The sequence below is a fragment of the Labrus bergylta genome, chromosome 14 (genome assembly GCF_963930695.1).
Source record: "Labrus bergylta chromosome 14, fLabBer1.1, whole genome shotgun sequence".
Classification (NCBI taxonomy): domain Eukaryota; kingdom Metazoa; phylum Chordata; class Actinopteri; order Labriformes; family Labridae; genus Labrus; species Labrus bergylta.
The window spans coordinates 12,941,100-12,966,095 of NC_089208.1; the positions used below are offsets into that span (position 1 = coordinate 12,941,100).

Sequence of the window (24,996 nt, forward strand, 5' to 3'; positions counted from 1 at the left end):
ACCAGCCGGCCCAAACATGGAGAAAACCCAGCAGCGATACCAATGGTTGTAATGAAAACACTGATTGTTTCCAGGTATGCTGACTGGTGTGTTTCCATGGCAGCATAGACTTTCGAGGGAAGAATTTGTGAGCAAACGAAAACACAAGGATTCGTGTATTAGAGTGACTTCTTTTTTTTTCTTCTCTAGCATCCCCCCACACACACACACACACACACACACACACACACACCTACATACACACACACGCATACACCTACATACACACACATCTACAGCACTTACACACATACACAGACATCTGTCACTCATTCATAATGCACGTGTCACTCTCAGAGTACTTGTGCTGTCAAAATGAGAAGTTGGCTGCTCTTGTTTAAAACATTTGAATCAGCTATTTAGATAACATTAAAAGCAAAAGCTTTTAAAAGGTTATAAGGATAACTTGTGAGTAAATGGAGATGCTTTATCATTTTTTTTAAATCCGAAAATTGTTGGATAGGAGATACTTGGAGATTAGAGAGAATGAAAAGCAAGGATCCTAAGTTTGTCCAATTCACAGAGTCCCCTGCCTCTCATACATGTTCTACCTCTCTTTACTCTCTCACACCTCCCACCCACCCTTCATTCTTTTTTTTGGCAGCAGAGAACCATATACATGCAGCTCAAACAGTCATTGGGGGGTTAGAACAACCCCTTTGGTTTAATGAGGTGATCCAGTGTATTTTCTCTCCCACTCCCCCTCCTTGTCTCTCTTTCTTCATACATCTATTAGCCAATTAGATCGTGTCATGTCTTACATCCTTTTTTTTTATGCTCTCACTCATTTTCCCTCCTTCTCTCTTTAGGCCTTGTTGAGCCCTGATAGGCTTGCTGAGGATAAAACCTGGAGCTTGGGAGAGGAGAGGGACATTTTGGAGAGAGATGGCGAGAGGGACGGTGGTCACTTACCTACATGGAGTCCTTCTCCTGGCTCTGTGGAAACCCTCGCTGCAAGGAGGTGGGTGCCCTTTTAGTGCATGTGTGCAGAGCTCAGCTGTGCATCACCTGTGGATGAGGTGACACATTACATTTATTTAGCAGTGCTGGCAGGAGAGTTATCTGGTCTTTAGTGGAAGTTTTTTGCATTTTCTTTCAGATTTGTTAAGAGATTTCGTGAGCTGTATACCGGTAATAAGGTGGTCTAGGATTGCACTAGACTTTTTTAAATGGAGATTTACGATGATAAAAATTACCTCCTGCAGAATTCTTAAATAATGCATGCTGCAAGAAAATTGAAAATATCTCTAACCTTCCAAGTTATCTCATTGTGGTTAAAAGAAATGTGACAACCATTTTTCAATATCATAAGTTGCAATTTGTGATAGCATCATAATCATTCTTGCAGTCTTCAACAGTCTGATGAAGTTATGAGGTACAGAGTGAGCATGTATGAATGGATTTGTAATCCGGAAACAGGTGTTGAAATCATTCGCAGTGTTGTCGTCACATTGGTAATCTGACCGAGAGAAAAGATCGACTGAACTTAAATTGGCCTTAAGAAGTGTAAGAGTACTGCAAATATGGAGCCTTTCTATTTCTAAGCAATTACCGAAACACATTTCTTCTTTTTTGATATTATTTTTTAAAATATTTGTTGGTGGAAGTTTTTCACACACTTTAAAACTGTTGTATAGAATGATACACTGAGTTTAACTCACAGGTGTTGTCTTGATAAAATAAATATATTATTTTAAAAATACATTTAAGGTGTGCCGGATGGCGTAGCGGTTATGTTGAGCACCCCATGTACATTAGAGGCTGTAGTCCTCATCACATCTGTGGGTTTGAAATTCGACATCAGCCTTTTGCTGCATGTCATCCCTACTCTCTCCTCCCGGCATGTCCCGTCTCTCTTCAGCTGTCCTATAAGACAAAAAGGCCCCCATAAATGAACATGCTTAACACGTTAAGTAAGAAAGACAATCCTGACACAAACCACATAACAGCTGGGTGAATTCACATGTTAATCCTGTTTTCATCTTCAGACACATTCAAGTATTGCAATAACTAAAGATTTGAATAATGTGTTATCAAAATAGTAAATTTATTAAGAGTTAACAAATGTTACAAACCAAGTCCCACCATGTTGTGTCTGTTAAAGTCTTGAGTTAGGTGACGCTGATTCCTTTCATCATCTTGTATTGTGAGAGTTAAACATTGGGTTGGAAAGGGGGAGAGGGAATTGGAGCAGCCCCAGGCTACGGTGTAACTTTACTACATACAAAGTCAGCTTGAACCACTGAACGGTCAGAAGAGAGGAAGGAGACATGTCATTGGTTGTTTGGTTTCTTTGTTATAGTTTGTTTGAGAATTGGGTGATAATTTGAACTTCAGTCAGTGAATCTTGAAGGTATGTGAACAAAAAATACTTTTGATAGAAAAAGCACATCATGAAATGAGCTTAGATTGTCCTGTTGGTTTAGGATGAAACAATGTGAAATCCCAACAGCCCATTAAAACTATGAAAGGCTGCACAAAACTGAATATTCATTCAGTCAACTACTGTCAGTACATTTTCTCTCATAGAAACCATGAATGTCTGTATACAGGCTTGAGCCAGTCGATCTCGAAGATGTTGACATATTTCATTGAACATATGAAAGTTTTAACTGCTGCTAGTGCTGAATGAAGAGTCACTTAAATCAGTCAAGTTCTCTAATGTAACAATCCAGAGGGCGACTGACAAGCACACTGACAATGCAACAATTCAAAAAGAACAAAAAAAGTTACATTAGGGTGTCGTAAACAGATTAATAAAAAGAGACTAACATTACCTTTTCATTAATTAGATATCATTGCTGTAGAATAAATGTTTTCAGAATTGTGAACCCTGGGCAATCCCTGCATGTCAAAGGAAAAATTATGTTTTACATGTTCTTGGTTGAAAGATCTCAAATAGATTTAGGTTATACTTTTACCTGTCCAATAAATCACAATTAAGCTTCCTCCTGAAACAACAAAAGTTTGGGGAGGGGGTTCTTTGCTGCAGAATCCAGCGGGCAGGGCTGAATGACTGAACTGTTCAGTTATTTACAGCTTGTTCTTCATGTGTTGTACATGGCATTGCTGTGAGATCAGTTACTCACATTCTTTAGGAATCCCTACAGGCCTCTTCTTTTCACATCTGGACTATGGGTTCCTTAAAACCTTTTCCTTTTATAGTTCTTTGCTCTCTGTGTTTCTATTTTTGGCTATTGTGATTTGTGAAACAGAATAAAGGTACAGAAAAGATGAGAATGAGTACCAAAGAAGCATGTGTTTTGGATGAAGAGGTGTTTGTAATCAGCTGCAGAGTAACTCAGACTCACACAGAGCAGAGGATTGCCAATCGTTGCTACACTCTCACACACCATTTTTTTTTTACATGTGTGGAATCTGATTGTATTTGTACATGTTATGATGTAGTTGCACATTTGTAGGATCCTACAACCTAAATGTGTGTTCTGAAGTGCGGGCAAGGAGGAGATAATTACCTAACTCGCTCACAATAATAACTCATAAATACCCCAAATCCTGTCATCTGTTAGGATCCAGGAACAATGAAAATATGTTACATGTTGTTTATGAAGCTGATTCCCTTTCAACTATTATAAAAAAAGGATTTGTGTCGTTTTTATCGTAATCCATTTTTGAGAAGAAAAAGTCGTTATATCTTGGCACAATATTAAAATGACATTTGTAAAATGACTTTGCATAGTTTCCTGATAATATGACTCCAAATTGTTGCTTTGTATCAGGTATATATATACCTGCAAGTGGAGCCGGCACAGGAGCTGGTACAGGTCCAGGGACTGGATTAGGACAAGGTGGGACTGGATTTGGTCCTGGAGGAGCTGGGACAGGATTTCAGCCTGGTGGAGGAACAGGACCCGGAGCAGGAGGGGCAAGTGCTGGTCTAGGAGGGTTTGGACAAGGAGCTGGTGAGGGTGAAAGCCATTTGGGTTTACTGTTAAATTCAGCATCAGCCATGACTTCAGCTTGATGTTATTGATATAAAATGATGACTGACATGTTTAGGTTGGGAATTCAATTTCTGATGCTGCTGTGTTCATGGAAAATGAGAAAAAAGCATTTCACATTGTGTCATCTCAGTGAATTGCCATATTTGGTGTTTTAAAAACGAAGGTTTAGTTTCTCACATCTTTTAGAAATAATGCCTTGTGTACCAAATGAAACAAATACATTCTTAAAAGTGGATATAATGAATTACAGATCTTTACTTGCTTTCATTATTTCAGTTTATATCGCAATGACTGTATTTCTCAGGGGGGTATGGTGGGCTAGGGCCAGGGGGAATAGGACCGGGAGGAGTTGGACCTGGAGGAGTCGGACCAGGAGGTTTCCATCCAAGCTCTTTTGGCCAGGCTGGTGGTGGAGGAGGCGTCGTTCCTGGAGGAGCTGGTACGACAAATTGTCAGATGTCATGATCTATTTATTCCAATCGAGCAAGATTGCAAGATTTGCAAATGTGCAAAGGTAGTGTAAGAAACTCAGCATGAGTGCTAATTTAAGCAAGAGAATTGCACTTGGGATAAACAAGACCAGTCATTTCCTTCATCTGCATTGGTGCCCGAAACAACAGCCTGAAGGCAAAAGCTCAAAATTACTCAAAGTTTTTTGTTTTTTTTACATCATTTTATGCGAAAGAAAAACCCTACAGAATGTACACACCTCAAATCCCTAAAAAACGTATATGTTTTTTGGTTTCTGTAAATACCTGCAGGAGGTGGCTACGGCAGTCGTGGAGGGTTTGGAGTAGGACCAGGAACTGGAGGTGGAGGACAGGTACCAGGTGGTTTTGGACCAGGTGGTGTCAGTACTGGAGGCTATGGAACTGGACCTGGAGGAGTTGGTTCAGGTAGTTTTGGTACAGTATACATAAGTATACATTTCAGGATTGAACCAAAACATTTGGCCAGGTTGTAAAAAGCTGATGTAAAAGACAATCAACGGTTAAAAAGATAAAAACACTTCATCCTCTTTAAGCACACAACCATCCTCTTTCATGTACTGCATAACCATAGGATAGTTTTTAATTACATTCTCCAGCTTCAGTGGGCTAAATACAAATGTGAAAGTACTGTTTAGACACCAAAAGTAAAGTGTGTAGCCAGTCAAAACAATCATGAAAGATAGATAATCACAATTAGCTTGTGTTACTTTATCAATTGTGCTGGGGGAATAGTATTGTACAAAGCCATTTTTGAACAATCCACTGTAGTATTGAAATCTATCGGAAATTCTACTAAGCTCATAGCTTAAAAAAAAACAGATTACCTGGTATGTTTATGTCCTTCACAATAAGGGGAAGTTTCCGTCTCTGGATCATGGGTCAGTGGTCAGCGACTGTACTGTAAATATTTTTCCCCTGGTCGATTCAATGGAGTAGGAGACTTGCATACATGTACCATTATTTCATTTCCTCATTACCTCAAGGTTATAAGCTATTGTTTTTGGGCCACCCACCCTCATGCACACACACACACACTGAGCAGTGATAAAGACTAATGCATTAAGCATGGCAGGTCCCTGATAAAGGACGGAAGTCATCACGTCACTCAGAAAGACTGCTTTTTCAACCTTCAAACTTGTAAGTTGCTTATGCAAGATGAGGAATGTCTGTGATAACATCCAAACTGTAAGCACATATGTCACATTTTCCAGTTGACTTAAAGTCTGGCCATCTTAACTGGACATGTTTTTTTCCATGTATGCTTCACAATAATGCCCCAAAAGTGTGTTTGTTTTGCCCTGCTCCACCCTGAAGAATAAGACTCAAGCTTGCTTAAGATATGTTTAGCAAACTACTACATGAACAAATGGCATGAAGCCACTAGTAAGACCACAGCAGCACAGGAATATAAAGAAACAACTACATCAATCAACTGAAATCTGAAAATAAATAAGTCAGAGGTAATACTTGCCTTGTTAAAATATTTATTTATTCATTTATGTTTACCTCCTCTCTTTTTAAAGGCAAAGGGAGACATTTATTCATAGCATGATGTGGCAGCTGCTTTAATTTAAAGGAGAACGAATGTTTGCATATGTAAACACGGTTTTATGAATGAAAGTGAACCAGTAACCTGGTGACTACCTACCTCAGATCAGGAGCATTAAACCAAATTAATCACACCTGTGGGTGGAACGTCACCCGCTGCACATTATATGTATGACGCGCACCCACACACTCTTCCTCTTTCTATCGACTGGGAAGTAAAGGACAATACCAACTTTCACCATCGAGTGACAGGGGAGGGTTACAGGTTCACTTTCATTCATAAAGCCGTGTTTACATACGTAAATATTTGTTTTATTTCATTTGAGTGAACCTGTAACCTGGTGACAACAATATACCAAATAAGTCACGAGGAGAGTGAGTTGGCACAACCCATAGGTCAAGGCCAAACATTGGTGGAGTCCACCAATTGTAAGAAAACAACAGAGCACACTCATGTAGTTGAACTTAAGCAATTTATTTTTAACAGATGAAAAATATTTGCGCAAAATCCCCTCGGGGGCAAGGTTCAAAGTGAAAACGCCATTCCAGGGCATGTATCCCCACTGCCAATCTACAGCCAGACCCCTGTGAGAGATATTGTTACAAAATCAAAAACAAACACTTAAAAGAAAAAGTTCAAACCTTTCCGGAGAATAGGCTTACCCTTGTGAGGTTTCTTCTGGGGCAGCCATTATGCATTTATAATATTACAAAAAAGGGTGGAGACAAGGAGGGACACATTGAATTCATTAATCTATGATGTAAAGTAATACAGCCATTAAATAAAGTATAGGTAGAACTCAGTGCTGTTTCTTTTTTATCTGATCATTAGGCCTTGGGACAGGGGTTGCGGGGGGAGGAGCAGGAGGTCTTGGCACAGGCAGAGGTCAGGGAGGGTTCGGAGCTGGAACAGGCTACGGAGCTGGAGGTCAGTGGTTTTTATTTGGCTTTACCTGTTTATTTACTTTTTTACTTCTGATATGCAACAGGTAGTCTGACAAGTGTATAAAACAGTATTTTAAGTGCTCTAAAGCAATATTAGCATACATCACGCCACCACTTTAGGTATCATGATAACATGAGTGCAAGCCAAATAAACATATCAAGCTGCCTCAGAGCTGCTCCTATGAAACACCGAACAATGATTCTCTTGATAAATTGCATTTGTATATATCTATTACCTTAAAGGATATTTGTGTGTTAAACAAACCACTGCCCTAACACAGGTGGATATGGAGGTGGTTATGGACCAGGTGGAGCTGGTCAATACCCAGGATTTGGTGGAACTGGTCCTAAACCTCCTAAAACAGGTATTTGTTGTTATCTTGTGACCATTACACAGATTGCTTCTCAAATATGTGACTGTTTTGTTGTTTGTTTGTTTACATTAGGCGGGGCTAGAACTTCACTTGGAGGAACAGGTTATGGGCCTGCTGGTGCTGGATTTGGCCCTGGTGGTGCTGGACTAGGGCCCGGTGGTGCTGGATTTGGGCCCGGTGGTGCTGGACTAGGCCCTGGTGGTGCAGGAGTAGGCCCCGGTGGTGCTGGATTAGGGCCTGGTGGAGCAGGATTTGGGCCCGGTGGTGCTGGAGTAGGGCCTGGTGGAGCAGGGTTTGGGCCCGGTGGTGCTGGTGTAGGGCCTGGTGGAGCAGGATTTGGGCCCGGTGGTGCTGGAGTAGGGCCTGGTGGAGCAGGGTTTGGGCCCGGTGGTGCTGGAGTAGGGCCTGGTGGAGCAGGGTTTGGGCCCGGTGGTGCTGGAGTAGGGCCTGGTGGAGCAGGATTTGGGCCCGGTGGTGCAGGAGTAGGGCCTGGTGGTGCTGGATTTGGCCCTGGTGGTGCTGGACTAGGGCCTGGTGGTGCTGGATTTGGGCCCGGTGGTGCTGGAGTAGGCCCTGGCGGTGCTGGACTAGGCCCCAGTGGTGCTGGATTAGGGCCTGGTGGAGCAGGAGTAGGGCCTGGTGGAGCAGGAGTAGGGCCTGGAGGTGCTGCTGTGCCAGGAGGAGGTAAATAAAATAATTTACGTCAGTCAATGCCGTGTTCAACAGTATTTATGAATTAGTATATAATTTATACAACGTTTTGAGTTTCAAACTAATGCACTAAAGCTTAACTGTACTTTACTATTGTAAGCTTGTATTTAAACATTTGTAATGATAAAAAAATAAATATTGTACAACTCAATAAAAGCTGGTTTTAGTATTTAAAGCATTCAAAGTGACCACTGTAGGATTTACTTGTGCTGTGTAACAGAAGTGTGCTATTTGGTAAATTATCTCGAGAGATTGTTTATTTCTTCTGGAACAACAGGGGGGGGACCTGGAGGAAAGAGTGGTGGAAAAGCATCAAAACAAGTACCAGGTAAGAAAAGAGTAATAAGAAAACTTAATAAGAAAACATCATCTTTGTGAACAAAGGATGTAAACAATAGTTAATTTTAGAGTTCATGACCAACAACAAGAACTGAATATTTTTGAGAATATGTTCTAAACTTGGAATTGCTGTTATACAGGGGTTGGGGTGCCGGGACTCTATCAAGGTGGATTTGTACCAGGACAAGGTAGGATTCAAAACATGAAACATTAAACAAAGATAAAAAGAAAAACTAATATATTCTGTGAGGGATTCAGTGTGTAAACAGAAGCAATGGTTGCTTTTCATCTTCCCTGGCTAGGTTTTGGTGGCCGTGGTGTTCTCCCTGGAGTCGCTACTGGAAATGGACTTGGACCTCAGAGTGGTATGTAAACACACTCCATGATAATAAATCTTGGAATAACACATTTTGGCATGGCTTTTATGTCTAAAAATAATAAACGTTTCCTCATTATTCTCAGGGGCTGGAGTACTTGGCCAGGGGAGTGCTGGACCTGGGGGAGCAGGAAGTAAGTGTCATAATGACTTTTTTATAAATCACTTGATCTTCAAAAATAAAAAGCCTTATTGACAGTTATAAAAATGATCAAGCCTTCCATTCAGTTTTTCACAGGATGAGCATCTCTGTGGTGTATTTTTTACCTTAGGTGGCCGTGGACAGCAGTTGCCAGGGGTCTTTCGTGGTTACCCTCTCATATCCCCAAAATCAGGTACACATAATAAGTATTGCAGTTATCACTGCAGCAGCATGTAGAATAACATGAAATTCATATATGTGAAGGAAAACTAAAATCTTTTCTCTTAAATACAGGGGCAGGAAAATCAAAGAATCCAGCTAAAGCTGCAGCTAAATATGGTACAGTAAAGAAGTATTAGTTCAGGTTTGTAACTGGTATTTTGAATATGCATTAAGGAAATGATCTACTTTTTTGCTTGACCAGGGGGAGCTGGAAGAGGTGCACTAGGTCAAGGAGGCACTTTGGGGGTTGGGACTGAAAGACTCCCTGGAGGTGGAACTGGATTTGGGGGTGGTGTTGGAACAGGAGGTGGACCTGGATTTGGGGGTGGTGTTGGAACAGGAGGTGGACCTGGATTCGGAGGTGGTGTTGGAACAGGAGGTGGACCTGGATTCGGAGGTGGTGTTGGAACAGGAGGTGGAACAGGAGGTGGACCTGGATCTGTACCTGGATTCGGAGGTGGTGTCGGAACAGGAGGTGGACCTGGATCTGTACCTGGATTCGGAGGTGGTGTTGGAACAGGAGGTGGAGCTGGAACAGGTAAATTTACCATTTATTGAATAATCAATCATAAAATATAAATTACCATTTCTACAACTGTTTCAACGATGAATATCATATTATGTATTATATGATTTTTGGATCAATTTGCACAGGTTATATCGTGTTAAATACCTGTTCACTTAGACATGTTTTGTGCCATAGGTTATGGTCCTGGCTCAGCCAAAGCACGCAAATATGGTAAGAAATACTTTTTTAATTACAAATTATTTTCTTTTCTTTTACAAAATACTAATAAAATGAAATGAATCAACATCCTCTTTTATTCTGTCTGGTACAGGCTATGGACCAGGAGGAGTTGGACCAGGTGGTGCTGGTACAGGCTATGGACCAGGAGGAGTTGGACCAGGTGGTGCTGGTACAGGCTATGGACCAGGAGGAGTTGGACCAGGTGGTGCTGGTACAGGCTATGGACCAGGTGGAGTTGGGCCTGGTGGTGCTGGTACAGGCTATGGGCCAAGTGGAGTCGGACCAGGTGGTGCTGGTACAGGCTATGGACCAGGTGGAGTTGGAACAGGTGGTTTGGGTGGTGGCTATGGTACTGGTCCAATTGGGGCAGGCACTGTGTCAACTGGAGGACTTGGAGGCAGAGGACCAGGAGGAGTAGGCTCTGGAGGTAGTTTAAATCCAGGTGGTGCAGGCACAGGGTCGGGCGGTCTTGGTTATGGTCCTGGTGGTGCCGGATCTGGCTCTGGAGGTTTTGGGCCAGGTAGAACTGGTTTTGGGCCAGGTGGAACCGGAACTGGATTGGGAGGAACTGGAACTGGATTAGTAGGAACAGGAACAGGACCTGGAGGTTTGTTTGGAATTTTTTTTATTTTTTTTTATTATAACATTAATAGTTTGAAATTCAGTCTAAAACAATTGGATGCTTGATAATCAAATTATATTTTTTATTTCAGGGTATGATGCCAGTGCTAAAGCTCGTAAATATGGTAAGCATTGTTAGGAAATTGGTAAAAATGAATCTGTATAGCTGTGAATTTAATTGAATTCCACTGAACAAAGATTATCAGAAAAAAATACTGCTTTTTCCACAAAAGGTATGCTAAGTGGAGCCCTCGGAGGTGGTGCTGGTACAGGCTTTGGACCAGGAGGAGTTGGAACAGGTGCTGCTGGTACAGGCTTTGGACCAGGAGGAGTTGGACCTGGTGGTGCCGGTACAGGCTATGGACCAGGAGGAGCTGGACCAGGAGGTGCCGGTACAGGCTATGGACCAGGAGGAGCTGGTACAGGCTATGGACCAGGAAGAGTTGGACCAGGAGGTGCCGGTACAGGCTTTGGACCAGGAGGAGCCGGTACAGGCTATGGACCAGGAAGAGATGGACCAGGAGGTGCCGGTACAGGCTATGGACCAGGAAGAGTTGGACCAGGAGGTGCCGGTACAGGCTTTGGACCTGGAGGTGCCGGTACAGGCTATGGACCAGGAGGTGCCGGTACAGGCTATGGACCAGGAGGAGCCGGTACAGGCTATGGACCAGGAGGGGTTGGAACAGGTGGTGCCGGTACAGGCTATGGACCAGGAGGAGCCGGTACAGGCTATGGACCAGGAGGGGTTGGAACAGGTGGTGCCGGTACAGGCTATGGACCAGGAGGAGCCGGTACAGGCTATGGACCAGGAGGGGTTGGAACAGGTGGTGCCGGTACAGGCTATGGACCAGGAGGAGTTGGACCAGGTGGCGCTGGTACAGGCTTTGGACCAGGAGGAACTGACTTTGGACCAGGAGGTAGGATATAAGCTAAGGATGGAAGATCAAATTTATATAAGAAGAAGTCAAAAATGTTGTGTTTAAACTTTACAGGTTATGCTGGTGCAAAAGCTCGCAAATATGGTAAGAAAGAACTCACAAAAACAATTTACTAAATGCACAATTATCTGTGATATTAACTGTAACATAAACATTTTCGTAAAATGTTTCCAAGTTTAATTTAACTAATAACCTGTGCTCTTTTTCATTATTACATTTCTTTCCTGTTGATTTTCAAGCTAGTGCTACTATTTCATGTTTTGTACTATTTTCTGATCATAATTCTGCTGTCTGCAGGTCTGCCTGGAGGTGGTGGAGGTACCCTGGGTGCAGGTGGACAGGGTGTTGGAATTGGAGGTGGGTTAGGTGACTTCTGATTATCAATACTTGACAAAAGAAAAAGCACCTCTGAAACTAAATGGAATTCTTTGATTCCTTTGATTAAGTGGAATGTTAAGATCAGCATAGTGCAATTGTAGTAGTTTTACTAAAAAATACAGAAACTAAAATAATATCTTGCGTTGTCGTGCAGAAATGTGTTTTGCAGAATTATTTTTATTCTAATAAAATTACAACTACTTTATGAGTAAATATTCTCAAAGCTATATCTCACAACAATTGACTCTTAACTAGGGCTACCCAGTGGAACTGGAGGACCATTTGGGACTGGGAGAACAGGATATGGACCTGGTGGATATGGACCTGGAGTTGGTTATGGACCAGGTGGAGGTTATGGAGCAGGACCCGGGTCTGGAACAGTTTCAGGTGTGGATTTAAATGTTGATTATATTTGATAAATGAAAACTTAATTTAAATCCTAGCTTGCAGAAATTCCTGAACTGAATTAATTATTCAATTTACAGGATATGGGTCAGGATCAAAAGCTGCAAAATATGGTATGAGAATGTCCTTTAATTTAAAAAAGAAAAACATGATAAAGGATGTTGGAGGAAAAATCTAGGAAAACTAATTTATTTTCATATGATCCTGGGGGGGGGCAGGTTCTGGTGGGGTGCTTGGAGGTGGAGTAGGACGAGGTGGTAAGTTTTATGATGATATTAAATCTCATAAACTCAACACAACGCAACACAGAGGATTTTGCATCTATGTCTTTTTAATGATCCACACTTCTAAGCCTCTTGATGAAAGGGGGCTTTAGACCTGGCAATGGAAGTTTAAGTTAGTTTCAGTATTTGCATAGTAGCATCTAGATTTTCAATGTTTAGACCTGCAAACATGTAAAAGCCTTAATCACAGGTGTGTTAGGGTCATGTATGAGCTATTCCTTTATTGACCTCTATTGGTGGTTATTAAGAATTGCAGCAACAAGTGCCTTTCACCACACCTGGCCTGTAACTGAAACAATAAAAGAACAAATATGGGAGCAGAAATGCAAAAGGCAAGCTGAGTTGGGTAGTCATTTATAAAAAAAATATTGTACTAACCACACTGTTCTGTCATTTTATAATACCAGTAGTTTGAGACTTTTATGGGGAGCTTGAAATACGAGTAGATGGTGGAGTGTCCTCAATGTCTTGCCTTTTAGTACAACTCCCTCCATGACCTGCAATTCTAAAATGCAGATCAGTAAGGTATAACTTGGGTCATACCCATCCTACTTGATGATAACGACGGTGTAGGATATAAAATATGCTATTAGTTTGAAAATCAACAGTAGCAAGGTGTTTCCATGCGTTTGTTAGTTAGTTTAATGTGCATGTGAAGTCTGGGTTGTTCTTTCAAAGTTTGGATATATGCTAGAAAGTAACACCAGATCACGGGTTAGATGGCTAATGGCTTGTAAAGCACTTTTCTAGTCTTCTGACAACTCAAAGCGCTTTTTACAGCACAAGTCACACCTACCCTTTCACACCACATTGACACGCTGATGGCAGATGGTGCTATGTCAAGTGACCATCAGTTTTAACTAACAATTCTTACACATTCAATCATCACTGAAGCAGCAACAGGACACATCGACATGTGGCAAAAATTGCATTAGTTTTTTGAAAGACATTTTGCAAACCACTGGACTAGATAACAGTAATCCCTGTTAGGAAAAGGTAATTCTTTTGGTCAGCTATAATGACTGATCTCACATGTGCAGTATGTAAATGCTGTTTATCTGATAATTACAGTCAGAATATACGTAATATTTTTATTTGTTGTAATCCTTAGGGTATGGTACAGCTGGATCAAAAGCTGCTAAGTATGGTAAGAAGTTTTTTGACAAGACTCTGTGTCAAGTAAAACAAAGTGTGTACATGATTTATCTTTTTTAACTGAAAAATAAGACCTTGAGTTAGTACACTTTTTGAATTTACCACATTTTCTTTCATAATCTGTAGGACAACCTGGTGGAGTTGTACCCGGGGCAGGAACAGGGACCATCACTACAGGAGTAGGAAGAGAGCCTGTCATATCAGGGACAGGAGCAGGGACTGGCACAACAGGAGCAGGGACTGGCACAACAGGAGCAGGGACTGGCACAACAGGAGCAGGAGTCGGGATCGGAACAGCGGGAGCAGGGACTGGTGCTGCAGGAACAGGAACAGGAACAGCAGGAACAGGGCCCAGCACTGGTGTTTCATTGAACGGTACCAGTAGTGGCAGTGCAGGGACAACAGCGATACCCACAGGTAAGTTTCTTGTTTAAGGATTATTGATGCAAAGGAAATAATTTATTAAATTATCTGTGGGAGATAATCTCTCTGCTGGTTCAGGAGGAGGACTCGCGACCACAGGAGGAACACAAGCTCCGGCATCCGAAGGTATCTGTACAGTGATAGCACAAAGCAGTAGGTGAAACTAACACATTACACATTAGTGCTATCCAACAATACATATACAATACATATATATGTAATATATATATACTGTATTGTAATATAACAATACATATATATATATATATATATATATATATATATATATATATATATATATATATATATATATAAAAGATCATTTTACCTCCTATGTATCTAGAACTTTTGCGGCATCAAATATGACCATCTTAGCTAATCATTTATAAAATAAAGAATTTCTTCCTTTTAAAAATTCTACTATTCACAAATCTCTGACCTTTAATATTTTGCCCTTATTCCAGGTGACGGTGCTGCGGGCAGTGTGATAGAGGGGTCTGGAAGTTCTGCAGGAGAAGGTGCGTTTGAGTTGGCTGTATTCTTAGGAATCCGTCTTTACTAACCTTAAAGGCATGTGCAAATTTGGTGCATCAAAACAACTTTGAATATACAGAGATATGTCATGATTACAGAAAAAAAATACTTCTCATTCACACTTGGGTTTCTTTTTATCACCCTGTATATCCTGTTTAAAGAGGCTTGACATGGAAAACGTTTATTTCATAACTATTAAAATAGGAGGTACTGGTTTATCTGGGAGACCAGTGGGTGCAGGAGGCGATGGAGATGTACTGAGTGGCACAGGGATCCCCATTATTGGAGAAAAACCAGGTATTTCACTTCTTTAGGCAACATATTTAAAAGTTGAAGAAGAATGCTCTCTAAAATCTCTTTGTCTTTGTTGTGTTGTCCTCCATTTGAATGTTTTCTTCTTTTTATTTATTTATTTTCAAAACAGGTCTCAATGGGACGGCTGTACCAGGTATGTTTTATTTCACTTTGCATGATTATTACTAATAATTTAATACAGTGAAAACAGGTTGAACTGGTTATTAAAAGGGGCTCTTAAAATATATTCACACTGCATGGTTACACACCCTAAGGTTTCTCTTATCTCAAACAATGCGTGTACAACTTGGCTGAATACAGTTTGGTGTAATATTTATAAAATGTGTATTTATTGTTCCTAAGGGGACAAAATACTAAGAACAACTATGATAATAAATGCATAGGAGATATTATAAATGCTAAAATACTGTTGACATTTTAAGGGATAAATAAAAAAGACTGACAATTTTGATCTCATATTTATCAGACTCATTAGGAGTGGCCTGATAGTTACATTTATAAAGCTTAGAATAGTACAAACGTAAATATAAAGCCTGCATAATATGACTCTGTGGCAGATTCACAGTTGTGATCTACCTACCTGAGTTTTTTTAAACAATTGTGTCCAATATATATTCATGGAGTTAAACCTTTAAAAACATATTAAAAACAGTTCCTGACCTCTATAAACTTCTCAGTTAAGAATGCTTATTATTTCAGTAATGAAAAAATAAATGTTATTGGTACTTTGGACTGACCTGACTTGTTTTCTCTCTTCCTAAACTTCAGGTGGTACTGATGAAGGTGAGATTTCCAGCTACACACGTACAGTGCAAATCAGCTATTTAAAACATTCCTTCTCAATATTATTCATGTTATCACACACTCTTGGCAGGATTCTTGGAGATGAAATCAAAGAACATTCTTCTTATTTTAAATTAACTACCCTGCATGATTTTTAAGGTTCAAGTGGAATATTGCCTGGAGCCAAACCTTTAAAACCCCCAGGTGAATAAATTAAATTTCTATTTTATCTTAAAAAATAAACAAATCAGGTTTAGGGATACTAATAATGGCATGAAAAGAAAACAGTGGGAAGGCAAGTATTAAAATGTTTGACCTAAAACTTCTAAATCAGACCAAAACAGTTAAAAAGTTTCCTTACTGTCTGCAGGTGTCCCAAGAGGGGATACACCTGGTGAAGGAGATGGAGATGGGGGTCCTGATGGGGAAAGAAGTAGTACAGGAGGCACAGGTACAGGACTCGGAGGAGTAGGAGGGAGTCCTTCCGGTGCTGGTACACAGACAGGTGTTTCTGGTGGTGTAACAGGAACTGGAAGAGGAGACAGTCCTGCTACTGGAACTGGTGTTGGACAAGGAGGTGCAATCGCTGGAGTAGGGGGAACACCAAAACCGCCAAAAGGTGCCAACTCTTCCATCTGAGTGTACATTCAATTAAACATCTACCATGATCCATTATCTGCCGTTGGTTAGCAAATTTCCAATCCAGCCAATAATTGTGATTAATATACAGTTTGAACCAAAGTTATATTATAGAATATTTAACATATCTATTCATTGAAGAAAAATATTCAATCATATCTCTTAATTTTTCTAATGTAGTATATGGACCTGATGGTGCTGTACTGGGTACAGGAGAAGGTACTGGGGTAGTTGGAGGAGGAGTTGGTTTGGTACCTGGCACTGGTAGAGTAGGAACAGGAGCCACAAAACCTGGAAAAAGTGAGCCTACTACCAAGTTTTGGTCTCTAAAATCTTTGTGTTTTTATTATAAATCTATGTGCCTTTCCACCAGTCTTTTATGTTCACATGACCAATGTTATTCAACACAGGCTATGGCGCTGCTGGAGGTGGAATTTTACCAGGTGGAGGTATGTTAACTAACTGTAACCATACCCAATTTACAGCCAACAGATGACTGACATTTACCTTTAATTGAGACATTTTCATTTTCCTCTCAGGAATACGTTACCCAACAGGAGCTGGAGTAGGACAGGGAACAGGAAAACCAGGCAAAGGTAAGATACATTTTCACTGATATTCTCCTCTTTTAATGAAAAACATTTATTTTCTTCAACGATGAAAGAAGCTGAATGAAACAACTCTTTTGAACTTTCTGTCAGTATATGGGACTCTTGGAGATGGAGGACGGGTTGGGATTGGGCCTGGAGGATATGGAGCTGGTCCAGGAGGTTATGGTGTAGGCCCTGGAGGTTATGGGGCTGGCCCAGGTGGATATGGGGTGGGACCTGGAGGCTATGGAGGCACTGGTGGAGCTGGGACCCTCGGTGTTGGAAGTGGAAGTTTAGGTGGAGCTGTGGGAACAGGCCCTGCTGGAGTCGGTCGTGGACTGGGGGGATATGGTACTGGTGTGGGTCCTGGTGGTAAGTTGACCTCCATGGATCAAATTCAATCTAATATTTAAGTCTATTTTTATGTAAAAGGAACAGATGACATTTAATATTGCTTATATAGATTTCAAATACAAGTTAACTTATAGATATGCTCTGCCATCTAGGGTCAGGATATGGCACAAATCCAGGACTTGGTACTGGTACTGGCAAACCACAAAAAAGTAAGATAAGAAATGAAAGATATACAGAGTAAAACAAAAACAGAAATGTTTATCCAGAAGACAATAACTGGATCCATATGTGTTTTCAGGTTATGGAGGAAGGGGTGGTGGTACTGGCATTGGTCCTGGTGGCTTTGGTCCAGGTGGCTTTGGGCCTGGCAGTTCTGGTGTTGGTAGTTACGGACCAGGTGGAACAAGGCCAGGTGGTTATGGACCCAGTACTGCAGGGACAGGACCAGGTGCTGTCGAAACAAGGCCAGGAGGTTTTGGACCAGGCGGTGTTGGCACAGGACCAGGCGGCTATGGACCTGGTGGAGCTGGTGTCATTCCAGGTGTTTATAGTCTTGGAGGGCAAGGACTGGGTACAAGAAAGCCACCAAAATCAGGTACAGGGGTCATGTTTTAAGAACATAAACCATAACAGGTATTGTATTACGTAATACTTATTCATGCTGTTAACTTTCTGACAGGGTATGGATCATCGTCACTTGGGGGAGCTGGTTATGGGCAAGGTGAGGTATTCCTTTATTCCAGCTCTTCAAAATGAGATAATATATAATCCTATATAATGCAACAAAGAACAAGGAGTTCCTTTACATCAAGTTAGCTTGCTAAAGCGATGAGGCAGGCATAAAGATGCACTACAAGAATGCTTTCTGGAGAAAAGCCAAGTTGGGATCATTTTAAAACTGTTCAATTATTCATGATGCAGGGGTTGGACCTGGTGGAACAAGTACTGGACTTGGCAGATATGGACCTGGGGGCATTGGACCGGGAGGTGTCATCACTGGGACTGGAGGCTTTGGACCAGGTAGTGCTGACACAGGTAGAGGAGGTGGGTTAGGACCAGGTGGTGCTGGCACAGGAACAGGAGGCTTTGGACCAGGTGGTGCTGGTACAGGAACAGGAGGCTTTGGACCAGGTGGTGCTGGCACAGGAACAGGAGGCTATGGACCAGGTGGTGCAGGACTTGGAACAGGAGGCTTTGGACCAGGTGGTGCCGGCACAGGAACAGGAGGCTTTGGACCAGGTGGTGCTGGCACAGGAACAGGAGGCTATGGACCAGGTGGTGCAGGACTTGGAACAGGAGGCTACGGTCCTGCAGGGCAAGGATTTGGAAAAAGAAAACCATATAAATCAGGTAAACAATGTTAAAACACACTTCATATGCAACAATTCATTCCAACAGCAGAGATACTGTTTTGGTTCTACTGTTGAATGTTTTATACGATACACTTTATTATCCCCTTGGGGAATAGTACAGGTAATTAGTTATGTCACAGACATGGCAGTATGAAGGAAATAATTATAACCATTGCCTATTTTCTAGGTGGCATAGGTACAGGAAGTGGCAGATTTGGGCCCGGTGGAGTTGGACTAGGTGGGGGCAGCACAGGAACAGGAGGAGGCTTTGGACCAGCTGGAGCCGGCACAGGAACAGGAGGAGGTATTAGACCAGGTGGTGCCGGCACAGGAACAGGAACAGGCTTTGGACCAGGTGGAGCCGGAACAGGAACAGGAGGAGGCTTTGGACCAGGTGGGGCCGGCAGAGGAACAGGAGGAGGCTTTGGACCAGGTGGAGCCGGCACAGGAACAGGAGGAGGCTTTGGACCAGGTGGAGCCGGCACAGGAACAGGAGGAGGCTTTGGACCAGGAACAGGCTTTGGACCAGGTGGAGCCGGCAGAGGAACAGGAGGAGGCTTTGGACCAGGTGGAGCCGGCACAGGAACAGGAGGAGGCTTTGGACCAGGAACAGGCTTTGGACCAGGTGGAGCCGGCACAGGAACAGGAGGAGGCTTTGGACCAGGAACAGGCTTTGGACCAGGTGGAGCCGGCACAGGAACAGGAGGAGGCTTTGGACCAGGTGGAGCCGGCACAGGAACAGGAGGAGGCTTTGGACCAGTGGGCCAAGGATTAGCAAAAAGGAAACCACCTAAATCTGGTATGTTATGATAAAATGTAAAACAAATGGGACCGTGTTAACCAAATATTCCTCTCCCAATTAAAATGCTTATTTGATTTTTGAATCTATTATCTTAGCTAGAGTAAGTAGTTGGCATAATCTTTGTTGACCTCAGAACTTCTCCCATTATTTCAGTTTATGGAGGAGCTGGATATGGATCAGGTGGGACTTTAAACAGATCAAGGATGGTTATTATCTTTTTACACATTTAAGTGGTACGATATTATGCTTACATATTCAGATCTGCTTCCTATTAGGAATATTAGGAGGAGGTACAGGAGTTGGTCCTGGCAGAGGTGGAACTGGAGGCTATGGCCCAGGAGGTGCTGGAACTGGCAGCTACGGCCCAGGAGGTGCTGGAACTGGAGGCTATGGCCCAGGAGGTGCTGGAACTGGAGGCTATGGACCAGGAGGTGCTGGAACTGGGCCCGGAGGCTATGGACCTGGAGGTGCTGGAACTGGGCCTGGAGGCTATGGACCAGGAGGTGCTGGAACTGGGCCCGGAGGCTATGGACCAGGAGGTGCTGGAACTGGCAGCTACGGCCCAGGAGGTGCTGGAACTGGAGGCTATGGACCAGGAGGTGCTGGAACTGGGCCCGGAGGCTATGGACCAGGAGGTGCTGGAACTGGCAGCTACGGCCCAGGAGGTGCTGGAACTGGAGGCTATGGACCAGGAGGTGCTGGAACTGGGCCTGGAGGATATGGACCTGGTGGCCAAGTAGCAGGAAGCAGGAAGCCTCCTAAGTCAGGCTATGGATCATCATTGGGCGGAACAGGCTTTGTACCAGGTAAATTTCTCCACTGACCCATATTAATCTTTTATTAAGGTTCTGATATTTTCTGAGACAAATTCTCACCAGCCATTCAGTTATACTCTCAAGCAAAAGCTGCCACCATGGCTCAGCTGTAGAATACCAAGTAGAATCACAAATAACTAAAGTATTGGCAAAGACCTGTTTTTATTGAACGATTTTACATTTAATTTGTATTAAGAATCAAAGTAAACATTAAGATATTCCAATATTATGACCGACTGGATATTTGAAAAAATCAAGAAACTTGAAACTTTTTCCCTTTGGTTAATTTGGTATGTAAACCAGCCACCAGCGTCCTGTTGACTCATTTGTATCTTAGTTGTTGAATGACTCTTTACTGAGATAATGACCTAACTGACATATATATCCATCATGCTACCTGACTTCATACAGCTTATTAACTTTAGTCCCATCTATGGTAATCAGGTGGTGCAGGTGGTGTGGTGCCCGGAGCAGGTACAGGAGGTATCTCTGGAGGGGCAGGCAAGTTTCTAGTTTTTAAAGGAAAACCGTGTCTATGAGATGATTCTGTGAAATATGTAATACAAAACTGAAATAGTAAAGCCTTACCTCTGCTATAAGTATAAGCTGTGTCTAATGGTTATCCTCTGTTGATTTTAAGTTCTTAAGTTGACATTTATACTTACCTGTCCAGGAAATATAGCAGGAGGAACAGGGGTTGCTGCAAGAACAGGCCAGGGAGTAGGAGGAGCAGGTGGCTTACCAGGTCAGTTTAAACAGAGCACTGATACAGTAAACAACAATAACTAAATAAGAGTATTTATATTATTACATTTGATATTATAGGGTGAATTCTGTCCTGCCAACTGTTGAGAGCTAACTAATTGTAATGTTAAGTGATGTAATGTGTCAATTGTTCCAACAGGGGGCGTTGTCCCTGGATATGGTGGGACGGGGGGAGGAACCTATCCAGGTAAGATAGAATCACATACAGTAATCACATTTTTCTTCCCTCTTTTCTTACAAGTTAAAAGATTCAAAATCGAAAAATAAAAACTATGATAAATATTGTACATACCTAAAATTTGACAAACACACAATAACTGCACTTAAAGTAAGAAGCAGGAAGTGTTTCTGTTTTGAGCATCAAGCTTTGAATGGTAAATATTTGTTAGAACATATTCTCACTTCTTTCGTCACAGAAATAACATAGAAAATTAGACCAATTTCAAGATTAACAATTGTTTATTATGACTTTATTTCTTGTTATTATTCCCTAGGATATGCCGGGGCTGGACAAAAAAGTAAGAAAACTCATTGTACTCTGGGATAAACATATTAGTCGGTTTCATAACACATATATGAATGGCATTCACACATAGACATACTATATGCACATGGCACATACTGACATTATGATCCAAATGAGGTCTCTCAAATATTTGGTCCATGATTATTAAGCTTCTAATATTTATGTAGAGGTTTTCAATCACACGTGAAATAGTACATTCTTTATCTATCTTTAAATGATCAAATCACTAAGTAAAAAATAAATAGAAAGGATGATCATTCTGACTTTTTTTCTTTACAAAAAAGTAGTTGTGTGTGTCCTTAGAATTTAGAGTGCTTGATATAATTGTTATGTGATGTATATCTGGTCATATCTGCAGCATAATGTGTTTATTCATGTCCTTTAGCAAAGGCACAGAAGGCAGCCAAATACGCAGCCCTGCAAGCCTTTCTGGGAGCTGGAGGCCAAAGAGGTGAACACAAAATGTGTTGTTTTAAAGTAAATTGTATCTATAATTATCAATGTAATTTAATGTTGAAATAAACTGAAGATCATTTATTGTTTAAATCATTACCATAAACTAGACTACTCATACCAAGTTCTTAAAAGTGATGCAATACTTTATGAGTTGAATGATGAGTCTGCTCTGCATTGCAAAAACATATCATACAAAGTTTACAAAAATACACAACTTGAATAAAAGCAAACATCACACTTTTCATTTCATGTGGAATTCAATTCTCCCGTCATTAATCTTCTAGTTTCAAGCAAAGGTGCATACATGATAGAGCTTTGTTGCAATTGTTTCCTTTTAAACTAACCATGAAGAGTGCTATTATTTACTTCACTTCAACAAAACTACCTTTAGTTGCTTTTTTTTTATAATTTATCACCTTTACTCTTGATCAAACTTGTCTTAAATAGTTACAAAGGACTGTGCAGACTTGCTTTTAGATTTTGTCATAATCAAGCCACAAATACAGAAACTATTAAACTGACTGTTGGAACTGAGATCATGTCACTAGCAGCTGTTTTTAAATGCTGTGGTTTAAAATGGATTAGTTCTGTGTTTTCCAGTGTAGTTTTTACATAATTCATGTTTTTGTTTTTTTTTTAAATTGAAGAGTAATTGACTTTGTTCTTGTGTGTAGGCACCGGCTGTCAGGGTAAATACTGTGGCCGAAGGAGGAAGTGAGAGGCCCCTACACAGGAAGTGACCTCATTAAAACAACGGTGGTGCTATTGCAATTTCACAGACTGTAAATGTCTTAACCTGCGATCGAAGCTAAAGCTTCAACACATTCCAGATGTTACACTTTTGTTTTGTTATTATATAATGGTCTCTTTCAAAAAGAGCATTGGTTCTCAACCTTTAAGGGTCTTTGTGATTCCTCAAAATCAGCTGATTGGTTTTGTTGTAAGGTGTGTTATGCATGTTGTCCATTTTATCATCTCCCAAGAGAGATCACAATTCACAGTAGGATTGGATCGGGACACGTTTGTAATAATTTTTCGCTCCCTCAATCACCTTGTTACTCTTCCAAGGACCGGATTAACCAGGCTGAGAACCAGTTAAATGAAGGATGACGCTTTCTTTTTAATTTGTGATACAGTGTGGTGTTCATTTTATATATTGAACATCATGTTTTGTTACACATGTTCCTGTGCAAGTATCCCCATGAATCCTCTGGGTGAACATTGCTAACAAGGACACCCTCAGGGTAGCTCCTTCAGACCTGTCTGCATGCTGACACAAGGTTTAAAAGTCTCCAATGCCACACTTTTATCCAGTGTGACTGGATTTGAGGTCTGCAGAAGGAGATATACATTTGATTAATTCACTGTTTTTAGCTCTTGCATCAATGTGCTAACACTTGAATGTTATATTGTGTAACTGATCTTATCTAGACAAAGGACTGGCAACTTCTGTTTTGGTGGTATTGTGAACAAAAGGGAGGATTTTTTTCATCGTGTGGTGTTTGGATTGGTCATGATCTGATCCTTGAAAAGAATTATAACTTTAGGCTTCAGAAGTATGAAAGTTAAAGATGTAGGTTCTCAGATGTTAACACTTCATTCAGAACACAAAGGCACTGTTTTAAAGCGTTATAACACTAATGTTTATAAGTGTTAACTTTGCATTTTTTCCCATCAAAATGGTGTATTTTTTATTATGGTGTGGCTTAGACCTGACTTTTTGTTGTTGAGAAACACAATTTAGCTAAATGTGAGTTATTATGATAAGAACATTTTAATGACATCCGAAAAGCATTGATTACTGTTTTGTTTTACTTATTTTAGCATTGCTGGTAAATTGTTCACTTTTGCAAGCCTTTTAAATTATGACAAAAAGCAGAAAAAGATGAGTGCTATCTGTTCAGAGTAATTTCTTTCACAATTTTAAGTGCAGTAATACAGTATTACATATTTGAGTCATTTTGTGTGTTTTTACACTTTTGTATTACAATAATGAAAGATACATGCTTTGTCCTTGATGCTTGCTCATTCACTTTGAGCTCACGTGTGCCTCTGTCATGTACCTCATCAGGTGTTTTTAACAGCTGTGTTCTTTACGTGGCTCATGAAGAAAATGATGCATTGTTGTACACATTCAGATGATGTTTTCTGAAATAAAGAAATGATTGATAGATTTTTTTTTCTCCGTTAGTTGATATTCAAAAGAAATTAGAATAATTGACTGTGGTGCACATGCATGCACAAAATTAAAAAAACAAAGAGAGTTTTTGGCATAAGGCAAGAGGTACTTTCAGAGGCAGATGTTGGTTGTATATATTAATCTATTGTGGCATGCTGATAACCACAGTGAATCGAAAAAAGGAAACAACAAAATTCAGTCTAGGCTAAAGTTATTGCAGCAGTCAAGTGTTGTCTTCTTAGTGACTAAAATAGAGGTTAAGACAATACATAATGTTGTTTTTTATACATAGGGTGTTATGTTGTAGTAGAGCTTTATGCAATAACTTAACCAATAGATCCTGATACATAATGAGCATGAACAAATTTACTCTAAACCACAGAAGAAATTAATGAAAAGATCAGACACACTTGCTCTCACGGCTAAATAATTAGAAGCAGAGTCGTTCTCACATAAATTATCTGAGGTTATCCAAACTACTAAACAGTATTACTGGTTGTGTCTGAGCTGTGTCCAATTCTCATGTCTTAACTCTGTCTTTGTTTGCTGTGGGTGATGAATGTGCTTCACTGTGAGGTCAGTAGAGTGTAGTAATTGGGGCATTCATAAAGAGATTATGCCTGTGCTAATGGGAATAGAGCTCGTTTCCAAACACACAGACTCTCTCACGCCACTCAACACACTTACTGCCTCAAGGAAACACTCACTGGGGTTCATACTTGAGGCTTTTTCAGTTAACACTGACAGTGTTCGTGTGCAGACGAGTGTAACTGTATCCCGCA

General features: G+C 41.0%; 2 protein-coding genes across 16 annotated transcripts in view; one reads left to right on the forward strand and one right to left on the reverse strand.

The window, feature by feature from the left end:
• mrps17 (mitochondrial ribosomal protein S17) overlaps positions 1-24,996 on the reverse strand; it is a 69,736-nt gene that overhangs the window by 20,359 nt on the left and 24,381 nt on the right. The window lies entirely within an intron of this gene.
• On the forward strand, positions 847-24,209 carry elnb (elastin b). Of its 15 annotated transcripts, none has more exons than XM_065963196.1 (52): positions 847-1,000; positions 3,780-3,962; positions 4,309-4,443; positions 4,766-4,900; positions 6,876-6,971; positions 7,270-7,353; positions 7,435-8,046; positions 8,351-8,401; positions 8,553-8,600; positions 8,715-8,777; positions 8,875-8,922; positions 9,061-9,123; positions 9,225-9,269; positions 9,355-9,531; positions 9,628-9,690; positions 9,856-9,891; positions 9,992-10,507; positions 10,614-10,646; positions 10,755-11,438; positions 11,514-11,543; positions 11,757-11,816; positions 12,093-12,224; positions 12,323-12,355; positions 12,461-12,499; positions 13,638-13,673; positions 13,808-14,098; positions 14,183-14,230; positions 14,569-14,622; positions 14,843-14,935; positions 15,063-15,086; positions 15,722-15,736; positions 15,896-15,940; positions 16,107-16,355; positions 16,556-16,675; positions 16,786-16,824; positions 16,915-16,971; positions 17,077-17,337; positions 17,472-17,528; positions 17,618-17,914; positions 17,999-18,040; positions 18,241-18,669; positions 18,859-19,470; positions 19,627-19,653; positions 19,749-19,844; positions 19,941-20,012; positions 20,169-20,279; positions 20,733-20,789; positions 20,962-21,033; positions 21,193-21,240; positions 21,548-21,571; positions 21,965-22,030; positions 22,710-24,209. In XM_065963196.1, the coding sequence occupies exons 1-52, from the start codon at positions 925-927 to the stop codon at positions 22,751-22,753; spliced, it is 6,828 nt and encodes a 2,275-aa protein (XP_065819268.1). In that variant the 5' UTR covers positions 847-924; the 3' UTR covers positions 22,754-24,209. The 15 variants fall into 15 exon arrangements, with proteins under 15 accessions (XP_065819268.1, XP_065819266.1, XP_065819267.1 ...); XM_065963194.1 differs by having other exon boundaries at positions 848-1,000; positions 19,749-19,904; XM_065963195.1 differs by having other exon boundaries at positions 849-1,000; positions 19,749-19,904; positions 19,941-19,976.